Genomic DNA, 11,771 nt, shown 5'->3' on the forward strand with positions numbered 1-11,771 from the left:
GCAACATTACAGGCTTTTTGGTGGAAGGGGGATTTGTGTTTTGTTTACCCTGAGTAGGTTAGAATATAGACTTTCAGTTTGATATGAAAAAACAACTACGTTGTGTAACATCTTTTAGTCAAGAAATAGCCCCGTGCACAAAAAGCTGGCATTGCAGTAGGTTGGAGGCAGATTCAGGCAGAAATTATATAGCTTAACAGGACAAAAAAAATTAAAGGAAGCATTTATGGACAGCCTAAGGATAGACTCACTGGTTTCAAACTGAATTAATGTTGAATCATTCTGAAAATTTTCCAAGAGTTGTTCTTGACAAAAGATGAGAGTAACCAGCAAAGGCACCATGCTCCTGATTAAACAGTCTCGGGGGTTAAGAAGATGATTTGTTTCTGAGCAGAGCCAAAAAACCAGAAATCAAAAGAGCAGCGGGCACCAATCTGACCACGCCTGGGACTCACTGCATCCTTCGCAGGCTCTCTGGAGCCTGGGTGAGCTGGGGCTCCAATTGTGTTTTCACGTTGCGAAACAGTGTCTGCCACCACACTTCTAAGTCCTAATGAAATTAAATGAACAGATCTATCAGGAACACAAGGTACTTGTGCTCCACTGAAATAAATTCCCCAAAAGTTTCTGCAGCCTTTAGTGACAGCATTAGTACAAAGCAAACCCAGGCGTCAGCTCCCAACTCAGTGACGTGACAATCGCATTCCGATAAAATTGCAGATCAATCCTCTTCTACAATAATGCCATTTTCTACTACAGCAAATTCCTTTCCTGGGCTCCCCTTATAGTGCATGGTTAGTATCAGACACCAGAGACAGAAGAAAAGTATAGACCCAAGGAGCTGTAACAAAGACCCACTTGCTGCCAGTACCTTAATCCCAAACGTAAGTGATGTGCAATTGGAGACAAACTAACCCCCTTTTTTTAAAAAAAATGTTTTTGCACACGAGTAACCTTAACTTCTGTGTTCACATATGACAAGCAAAAGTGACAGACAGTGCAGCCAAAACAGTTCATATATAACTTAGCTTTTTTTTTTTTACCTTTTCTTTTTTTTAGATAGATTCTCAAAGATGGATGTACCTGGGATGTGACTAAGATGACATCTGTGAAGCAGAAATAAGCCACAAAACTTCCAAAGAGGAAGGAAAAAGAATCGATCCTTCAGTTTCTGCTTCTAAGAAGGGTTTTACCCTCCAGGTGCAAAGGAAAATCTGGAACATCTTCACTTAGAGAAGCTGCTATTCAAACCAATTTCTTCCTCACCCTGCAGTAGTGCTTCGATTGGAATTATGTTAGATGGGGTTTCAGGGCTTTGGAGGGACAGGAAGTCCGATACATCCATGGCACTTAACGTTTCAGTCTGTGAGTCTGAAGGGTTAACTATCTGACTGCTCTGCCCACATGAAGGAGAAGGGGAAGAGGAAGGAAAGGTCTGAGGCTGCAGCTGGGGAGCAGGCTGCTCCAAAGCTTTTGAATCAGTTGAGGAACATTCCTTCTTAATGGTGGCTTTGTCCTTGGCAGAGTCTCGGCAGGCACACTGGCACTGGCAGGCCTCCTCCTGCTTTATAATAATAACAGGAACACTGAGACCGATCTGCTGAACAGGGTTTCCTGAAGGAGAAACAAAGACAAAACAGGAGAAACAAAGACAAAACACAATGGAACCACATAATTTCACAGCATTTCTCTGTTCAATTAGACTGCATGCACCTTGCAGCAGAGATCACATCTTACTTGGTTCAAGCACAACCAGCACCTCCTCTAGCAGATGATAAACTTAAAAAAGCGGCTACTTTTTAAAAGTACTACTCTCTGTTGAGGAGCAACCTGTTCAGGTTGAACCCAGGCATTAGAAGGCTGATGTAAATTTTTTACACAGCACAGCACGTCTCTTCTCTGACAATCACCATAATAACTTTTACAGCACAAAACGCAGTGGAGTGGTGCTCCAGTGTTTCTGCAAGCAATGAAATCACCACGAGTGCTGGTCACGATAACGGTACTACAGACAGAGAAAGACAGAAAAGCGAGTTCAGTGTCAGGCTTACCTGTGTTGCCAGCTACGGGTAACGCAGTGGTAAAAAAAACCTTTTCTACTACTTTTGGAACTTGTGGCTTTAAAGAAGAAGAAAAAAAAAAAGAAGTGTGAGTTGATTCTGAACAAATTTCTATTGTTCAAATTCTAAAGAGCTGCAATCAAACCAGACAGCTATACACATATTCCAAAGAGAACACACAGGAACACTAATAAAAAATTGTAACATTTAGCTTGGTTCTGGGCTCTGCTGTGGCTATCCCAAACCCCAAGAGTATTATTTCAGTAGTCTTAAAGACAGGGAGAAACTACCCTCCACACCATACGCTTGTTAGCACAGCTTGTGGGTTTTAACAACCGAATAACTGAATTCTTAAAAAAACTGCTGCGCTTGCTCATACTGCTTGTACCTGTGGCCTTTTATTCCTGACCACTTGCCAACTGAGAAAGGCTAAATGTGGCTGCAATGTTTTTACAGAAGTCTTAGGTATCCAGATTTACTGGAGAACTGGAAACATTCTGTATTCCCAGAAAACTTTTCATTGTCTTTATCAGGCTAAATTAGCAAGAGACCGAGATTATAGAATGCCTAAACACAAACTGTGCAGTCTTTTGTGCTCCTACTCGTCGAGATTAGCAGATTAAAGCCCACATATATTCTCAGGCCATGTGGTGCACTGTCCTGGATAAAACAAGCCGATACCTGCTGTGAGAAGTCTGTCACTGGGGAAAACAACAAAGCAAGACTTTCTGCACCCTGGACTTTCTATCTATTTTCTGTTCCTTCCTCAGTCTATTTCAGGGGCCGTATTGGTGACACATTTATACTATTCACATGTAAGCATTATGGAATGCTGCCTCCTGATTTGCATCTTACTGTCATAGGTTTGACCCTCTTCCTTATCAAAAGCAAGAACTCTAGGAGGGAGAGGGATGGTTCAAGCTCTTCCAAAGCCGTGCTGGATAGACTAACCATTTGTTCTTGGCTTTGTGGAGACCCAGTGGCACCATTTAAGATCCATTGTAAGTTTTGCTCTCCCATGACAATGCTGGACTGCAGAATAGCGGTGCTCTGAGAAGGAGTAATTGTTATAGTTGGGTTACTGGTCAGAACAGAGTTTGCACCAACAGGCACAGTCTGGACCACAGCCGGCAGGGGCTCGGCGGCACTTGCTGCTGTCGGGGCCGGGGCCCCAGCAACCACAGACAGTCCAGGGACGATGGGCTGCGGCGGGGTCTGGGTGTGCTGCAGGAAGTCTTGGTGACTGGCTGCAAACTGTGTGCTGTGAGGAACAGGCACTTCTGGGGATTGTAAAACAGTTGCAGGATTTCCAAATGCAGCTTGCTGAGAGCTGGTTCCTATGGAGGAGGGAGCAGCGGGTGCTGCTGAGGCTTGTAGTGCTGAGTGCGAAGGCTCAGAAATGCCGAGCTGCAGGACGAGGGGAAGAGACAATGACGCCGAGTCTCCTGCAGAAGGCGGAACAGCAGTAACCGAGTCTGCATCGCTGTTAAAACCTTCGATCAAGGCAGCTGCCAAAAGAAACGAAGAAAAAACACATCAGTTCTCATAAGATCTGAGAAACAACTTTTTTCTATGAACTTACCAACTAGCTGACACATTTTTACCAAGTAAAGCATCCCCACTTTCTCATCTTCGGACTACTACACATAAGCTGACCAGCCTCATCAGCTCTCTCCGAGAAGCCTTTTTATCATCTGGCTTGTGCAGCTAAGCCAAGAGAGGAAGCCCAAAAACAACACTTATGTGGAAAGTCCAAGAGCATCCCTGTCAGACCGTGAGACGGCACGCTGTGAAGACTCGGGCAGTTCTCCTGCCACTCTCTGAGCGTTTCGCCATCTGTCGACACAACGCCTTTCAATGCAGAATTTCAGCACTGACGTTACAAGTTCTGTTTGGTACTTAGAGTTATGTGGTGGTAACCTTTGGTCTGAAAGGCTGAATTAAGTGCATGCACATGGAGGCTTAAAATTGTCAAAAAGCTCTCAAAAAAGCGCAGATGCGATTTTTACCTGTCTGCTGAGAATCATCCTGACTTGCAGTGTGATCTGGGCTCTGAAACATCGACTCAAAGATGCTTGCTGGTGAGATTGTGCTAAGGTCTTGTCCATGTGTCTGCAAACAGAAAATAAGGAGGAAGACATCAGATGATATCGTATCTCAGGTCTGCATATGCTTTGCACAAGAGGCATATGAATGTCTAGAAATACCTCTCCAAATAACCAACCACCTTCAGGAAAGGCAACATACTTCACTTATCTAGTGTAAAACGACACTCGGATTTTATTATCCACAATCACATTTACCGACATAATGAGCAAAATCATTACAAAAATAGGTCCTTCAAAAGTAAAATACATTCTTCTGCACTGACACGTTCTTTAACCCTTATTTCTTGTAATGCTCTTTTAGAAACAGATATTAATCTGTTCTTGGCTGTTTGTGAAACCTTTTCTGGAGCGGAAACAAAATTGCTCCTCTTAGATTACAAGCTGGACCATGCACGACTGCCACCTGTGTTGCTTTAGGAAAAGAATGTATCAAAAAGCTGCACACTGCTTCCACAATGAAGCACAAAAGAATGACACGTTAGTGTATCATTTCCCTCTATGTAAAATTTAATCTCAGCAATAAGCAAGAACATTATTACAGCAAAATCAGATGCAGAGCCTTTAAAAGTAGGTTGAACCAAGCACTGCATATTTTGGAGGAAAATCCCTCTCTTTCACTTGGTTATTCTGCAGAAATATTTTTGTTCCAACATTCCAAAAAGGACAAGAATAATGTCACATTCACAGGCTCAATAGGCTGCTGCAAACTGCCACAAGCCACACAAAAAAGCAGCATTCAGTACATCTAAAAGAATTCAAAGTCACTTATTCTGTGAAAGAGTACGTCTGCTCCCCTACTGAAAGGAAAGGCTAAGCAGAGCACTCTGGAAGCACGAAACAGAAGCCAGTGGCCACACATATCTACTCTACCATGTTCTAGCCAGCAGGACAAGCACGCTGCCAGAAAAAAAAACAAAGCTCAAAATTACAGATGAGGCAATTTCAGGACAGTAACTCACTGGATTAGAGTTCTCCCGCAGTTCTGAATCTGTTGATATGAGGCTTAAGTCACTCAGACAAAGTGAGTGGCTTGTATCCTGTAAGGAAGAAAAATAAATTGAGTTACATAATATAAAAATAGCATTAGAAATGTTTTAAATTACTTTCTGGAGTCCATACAATTCTGCCTAGGCAGATTTTTTTTTTACCTTTACGTGACTCAAGTCCCAGTTCTAAAATCAAAGGAGCGATATTACTAAGCAAAGAGTATTTAGTAGCTATCAAGGATTCTTCCTATCTCCATAGCAGACATGGCACCGAGTAGTTACGATTCCCTTTGCAAATCCCAGTCCTAAATGTTATACCTTTAGAACAAGCTACAGACCAAATAATTCCTTTCCCCAGGTGTGATGTTATCTCTGGCTAACAGAGCAGCATCAGGAAGCAGCACTGCTCACCTCAGATACGTTGCTGTTGGGAAGTGCATTATAGGAATGTCCCTTCTCGTGACCTTTCATGTGGCTCTTGAGGCTGTACTGCGTACTGAAGGTCTTCTCGCAGCCGTTACTAGGACAAAAGAAGGGTTTCTCCCCTACAGGCAGCACAAATCATATAAGGTTTGTAAATTTGTAACATCAGACACATACTTTCAAACCACTTAGGAGAGTAATAATAATTTATGCAAACAAGACAGTCTAATGCCTCTTCAGGCATTCAGCATTCTCAGGAGTTCTGCAGATAAAAGCTTCCCTTTCACCAGGCGAACCGACAAGAACACAGCGTTTAATTTTTATGTATCATTACTGACACATTTGTGAAACATGTTAATGGAACTCAAGACCTGTTAAGTACACAAATGGAGCGTTGGGCACTGCCCTGACCCAGCAGCAGGAGTTTGCCCTCTGCCTTGGTCAGCTCCAAGAGGTTCCCACGGGCGCGCTCCTGCGGCCTGCCAGGGTCCCTCTGGATGGCAACCCCCCCCTCAAGCACAGCAACTCCACCTGCTGTCCCCGCGTATCGTATAGAAGTATAAATATATGACAGCGTTCTCAGAGTTCGTGTAAACTGAATAAGCTAAATCAAAGGAAAAACAAACGCTTGGGACTCACCGGTATGTGTCCGAACATGTGTTTTAAGGTGGTGGCTTGCGGCAAAAGCCTTTCCACAGCCGTCATGCTCACACCTGAATGAGGCATCACAGAGGGGTTAGCACCAGGCTGCTCTGGTGGGTTACTCACAGCCCTAGCTCATGCTCGGCAGCGGTCCCGCGACCCTGACAAGCAGGTCTCATGCTCATCCGCGTCAGCACCCAGGTGCCTCCTGAGAGCTGCTCTGCAGGCGACGGCAGGGCTCTGAGCCGGACTTCAAAATTCAAGCATGAAGTCAGCATCTGAAGAGGACCCCCTTCACAGAATAAACTCTGCATCACAGCACAGAAGCAGCAATGTTCTAGAGACATCCTCACCGTGGCACACATGTCTGAAAGAAGAGCTTGACTATTCCTGTCTTTGAAGACAGTCATTTCACCCACTTTCACGGGCCACTGAGGGAGCTCTAGAGCAGACATGCTTGAACACTAGACACCTTCCCTTTTTGCTCAGGAGAACAGCTTTTCATTCCGGACAGTAACAGCCACCCTTTGGCACAAGTGGCCTACTATGTAAGTCACACGGAAGTAAAAACCGGCAACTCACCGAAATGGCTTTTCTCCTGTGTGTGTTCGAATGTGCTTGCGCAGGTCACTGTGCGTTGTGAAGTATTTGCTGCAGCCTTCCGACTCACAGTTAAATGTCTTCCCTGTGTGAAGCCTCTGATGTGCTTTCAACCTAAAAAGTATGCCAAAAAATTCCCTTTTACGACTTGTAGGACAAGACAGCCCCTACCCGAAGCAAGCCAGCCATTCACTGCAACGTGCAGGACACAGTCAAAGGCTTAACATAATCCAAATTGAAGGTAACTAGTTTATGGCAGCCCTCAAGCAAATCTGAGAATTCCTTGTGCTTGTGCACCATCTTCAACATTATCGCAATACGAATAAGCTAAGCATGTCACGATAGGTTCTGTCATCCTACTCTTGGGGGAGCATTTCCACATTTTGGGGCATTTATGTTCATATCTGTACCTGGAAGAAGCATAACAATCGTATTCAGAGAGAAACAAAAAGAGGCGACTTGCAAAACAGCAACAGGCACACCTAGGGGAGAAACAGGCAGAGCCCCCCTACCTGTAGAGCGTGTTGAACGCCTTCTCACAGCCCTGCACATCGCATTCAAACGGCTTCTCCTTAGTGTGCACTCGAACGTGGATTTTGAGGCTGTAGGAGGTAAGAAAGGCCTTGCCACAGCCCTCTTGATTGCAGACAAAAGTGTATTCCCCACGGTGTGTCTTCTGGTGAGTGCGCAGGTTTCCGGCAGTGCTGTAGGTGCGCGGGCAGCCCTCAAAGGTGCACTGGTATCTCTTGACCTAAGAGACAAAATGCTGCACACTTAATAATTTTTAAGCATTTCTGGAATCCAGACATGGCAGAACTGCAATCAAACCTCAGAGACAATGGAATACACTTTGACCTCAAGAAAAATAAAAAATTAATGCCATTTAATTATCACATAACTTGATATTTCTGCTGCACTATGTGAGGAAGGAGTGACACGCGTTGGAAAGCAGGTTGACCTCATAGAACAGTAATGGAACAGAAGAGTTAAAAAAGGAAATGCTAAAAATCGGATAAAATAGTTGGAAAGCAGGCTAAGAGGCTATCGAGCCTATCTCCTATTCCCATATGCAGCGCTTGCATTTCACCCAGGTGCTTCTAGCAGAGCTACCTATTTGTCAAAGAGGAAGATGAGGGAAAATGTACTTTCACAACCTGACCCTCAAAGGCACTGCCCTGTGTGCTGAATCCCCATTCGCATCTTGAAAGAGAACTTGTTTTCCCCAGCTCCGGCGGCCTAACTATCAGTCCATTTCTTACTTCATTTATTTCAAAAGCAGCCTTCGCTGCGCTTTGTTCTCCTCCTCCTCTGTGTTTACTGACGCAGTCAAGGCCTGAAGCATAACGAATCAAATTCGGTGCTTTACACCAAACGGCAAGCGTTACCAATTTCTCAGCCGGCCAGTCAGATCACCAGGAAACGATTTCACATTGAACTGGATTTGGTGGCCTTCCCAGCTTCTGCAGCAGGCAGAAAGAGACCATGTAGAAGCTTCCAGTGTGCGAGTCACAACGCTTACTTAAATCTCATTCTCTCTTGTGAAGTAGAAGGAACAAGCCATCTGATATGCTTGAATAAATTCATCTTCAATGTTAATTATCACATGGACGGCTTTCATTTGACTGTTGCAGTTGAGAAACCTTAACATCTAAGAGTGATTACAGAGCCCAAAAGATGACTTGATGGTTGACAGGTGAGCGGAGAGCGTTCCAAAAGAAACACATTTGTTTAGAAAAGCGACACAAGCTCATGAGAGAGGGGCAGGAACTTACAGATCTAGTATTTCAACAGCTAGTCAGAAAGATCCTGTAGCAGGACCTAAGCCAGCGATTTTCCTCTTTCCCAAAACACAAAGCCCCTGTCTTGCGGGTACCTGGTAATATTACTTACAAAAGGCTGCAGACTGTCTTCAAAAAAACTGATAGGGAAATGTGGGTCGATACCAGGGATGAACCTATATGTAACCAGTGTGTAACACTTACGTGTTTCTACCCGCCTCAAGACTCAACAACTGTGCTTTTTTCCCTTCATATACACCCCCCAGAAAAGAGCATTTGATAATCACAGTTCTTCACTACCATGAAGAAGAAGCTACCATGAAGAAGCTGAGAACAGAACAACATGGGATGCCTTCTGCAAAGCAGCAAAACACTGAACTCTCTTTCCGCGTTAGGTCTGTCAGCACATCGAACAGGCTCTGATCACACACACGACATCACATCGGCACTGGCCACACGAGACTCGCAGGTACAGCAGCAAGTACTCAACACCATCACCGCGTACGAGCAACAACGAAAAGTAAACACGGCAGCACAGGAGAGCCCAGAGCCGGCCGGGCCATGACGTGTACAGAAACAAGCTGCTCTGAAGACGAGGGCTCGGCCGCACCAGGGCCGCTCGGCGAGGGACAGCGTGCTGCCTCGCCAGGGGGATGCACCAGAGGGACGCCAGAAGAGTCCTAATTAAGCATTTATCTCGGGAGCAGAAACTAACTGTCCAATAACCAGCAAGATCGGCGGAGCCTGACGCACTGTGCCAAAGTCCGCTCCAACTGCTCAGTTTGCCTTTAACTCATCTGGAGTTCACAGGATTCCCCTCAAATTGCTAATATTTCTATGTCATCACTGAACAAAAAAAAATTATGAATTTGAAATACAAGACTATAATCACTTTAATTCTTACAAAAATAATTATATGGAGAGAAGTTTAATATAACAAACAGAAACTAAAGGTAACTAATGGAGTATAAAACCCTATTTTTCTCAATAAATGTCTAAGATTGACCTGAAAATTTAAGACTTTAAAACAGTTCTCTCAAGTGTTAAGGACTGCTACAGATGTTTTGGAAGTACAAAGAACTGCACTGATGACTTCTAGAGATGAGCCAAATGTTCAGGGGCTTTAGAGCTTTCCCCTCCCCACCTCTAGACCACTTATCACGTATTTGAAACACCGGGACAAAAAGGGCTTTTACAAGATGGAAGCACGTCACGTAGGCTTGGGGCTTATTTCCACTGCACTCAAATCACAGCCTCGCTCCTTCCCAGAAAAAATTAATTTAAGAGATGGAAAATAATTCAGAAAAAAAGGTTTCATCAGGAAATTCCTGGTCTCACAAGCTTTTTTGTTAAAAAAAAATAAAAAGGAAGGGAGAAGAAATAAAATCAGCTTAATTACATGTGCAGTCATCAACAACTGTTTGGCCAGTACACACCGTTCTCTGACACCACAGATTGTGAGCTGATTATCCTACAGAAAGGTACTGATACGACTGACGTTCAAAGACCAAATATTTTAGCAGCTAAGAAGACAGGATACAGCAGTTGCTAATATGAATAATAACTGAGCAAAAGGAGTTCTTTAGGCTTATTGAACAAACCTCAGTCTAGAAGTTTTGTAATTGCAGAGCTGACCTCCTACAGCCCCATTTCCTCGCTGCCGAGCGAGCAATAATGAAGGTTCCCTGCTAATCTAAATTATTCAGAGCATGCAAACCCAGCTTCCTCTCTCAGCAAGGGCTCGTTTCTGCAATTCGCTCTTACACTGGATATCGCTTACACAAGCAGCTGACACTACTGCCCGGATACAAGCACAGGCACTTGTACAGATCATCCCTTATCTAACTCAAAAGGGCCAAAAAAGGAGCACCAAGTTGTCACTGTGTTGGTATTTCAGTCAACTCTACACGGCTTTTGCCCCCCAAAAGGCAAGAATCTCACACCAGTCTCTACAAGGCCTCATCGCTTTGCAAGCACATCTAGGGAGACAGAATTACAAGTAACTGTCGTTTTAAATATGAAAGCTAACTCAGTCTTTCAAAATACAACAGATGGTAGTTTAAAGCTTCCCTCATTTTCTTCCTGCCGTTTCCCTGTGACATCATAAAACTACAAGTAATTTTAAGTTTGGCATCTTAAGCTTCACACTTCAGCTACCGCCAACAGTCTGGAATTTGACCTGTAACTTGCATGTGCTTTTCTCAGGAGTGTGGCTAACCACAGAATAACACCGTTCACGTTCTGTTTAATTATCTCTGAACACAGGAAACAATTGCCCAAGCATAAGAAAAATAGAAGACCACTAAAAGCACACATGATACTAACATAAATGCATTTTCAGTCCCGTATTCTCCTGCTATACAGTGTGTTGCCACATGCCAGAACATGCTTCCTGGCGGCTTCACAAGCACACAGCAGGATATCAGAGTGAAAACTGGCAACAGTCGCAGCTCGGCTGCTGATCCAGAGTGACTGTGGGAAGCACTTACATCTGTCAGCACAACGTGCTACAATCGCTGGGAGCAACAGCGGATTCAGTGGAGTATAATCCACTCCAATACAGTAACCTTTGAGAACAAGGGAAACTTCTGCCTGCTTCCTGGCAAACAGCTTTAGAAAAACATATTTTCAAAGCATTTAAGGTCTAGATTAAAAGCACTCACGATAAGCACAAAATTCAGAATCACGTTTAGCTACTTACTTCCTTAAGCTTCGTTTCTGGGCATTCAGACTGCAAGGTGAGCGTTGCTCCTTCGATATTTCTTGGCATAGGAGTTGAACCAGGATTTATCGTCAGGTGAATCTGATCTGGAGAAATAATGTGCTGCACATAACCCTGGGACATTCCTTCATGATCTGCTATTAAGTGAAATCCTTCTTCGTGACCCTCAGGCAGAAAGGGCAAGTGATCACCACACTGTCCTTCATCTTCATCATCTTCCAAGACGCTGTGGTCCTGCTCTATCAGAACCGTTGTCCTGTCATAGACCGTCCCCGACGACGAGGACACCAGCCCGTTTTTATCGGTGAACCTCATCATGTTGCCATCTTGGGTTAGGTCGTCTTCCTCCGCTTCATAGTAGATAACGTTGCCCTCAGGGCTGTTCTCCCCCATGGCTCACGGCCGCTCAGTGCGACACCGGCACGACAGACCGGAACGGCTCATCTGCAACA

At 44.3% G+C, this 11,771-nt stretch overlaps 1 protein-coding gene across 1 annotated transcript; it reads right to left on the reverse strand.

The window, feature by feature from the left end:
• Positions 1-1,042: 1,042 nt before the first annotated feature.
• Positions 1,043-11,731, reverse strand: MTF1 (metal-regulatory transcription factor 1). Its single transcript, XM_009864687.1, has 10 exons — positions 11,299-11,731; positions 7,332-7,570; positions 6,802-6,933; positions 6,217-6,290; positions 5,566-5,699; positions 5,128-5,205; positions 4,070-4,172; positions 3,012-3,568; positions 2,052-2,118; positions 1,043-1,614 (listed from the first exon to the last, which is right to left on the reverse strand). The coding sequence occupies exons 1-10, from the start codon at positions 11,710-11,712 to the stop codon at positions 1,226-1,228; spliced, it is 2,187 nt and encodes a 728-aa protein (XP_009862989.1). The 5' UTR covers positions 11,713-11,731; the 3' UTR covers positions 1,043-1,225.
• Between the last annotated feature and the right edge of the window lie 40 nt (positions 11,732-11,771).

This window comes from Apaloderma vittatum, unplaced genomic scaffold (genome assembly GCF_000703405.1).
Source record: "Apaloderma vittatum isolate BGI_N311 unplaced genomic scaffold, ASM70340v1 scaffold28412, whole genome shotgun sequence".
Lineage (NCBI taxonomy): Eukaryota > Metazoa > Chordata > Aves > Trogoniformes > Trogonidae > Apaloderma > Apaloderma vittatum.

Coding starts and splice junctions, on each gene's coding strand:
- MTF1 (XM_009864687.1), bottom strand. CDS start 11,712: ATGGGGGAGAACAGCCCTGAGGGCAACGTTATCTACTATGAAGCGGAG. Junction 4,173..5,127: donor TGCGGGAGAACTCTAATCCA/GTGAGTTACTGT, acceptor TTCTGTTTGCAG/ACACATGGACAAGACCTTAG. Junction 2,119..3,011: donor CACAAAGCCAAGAACAAATG/GTTAGTCTATCC, acceptor TCTTCTTTAAAG/CCACAAGTTCCAAAAGTAGT.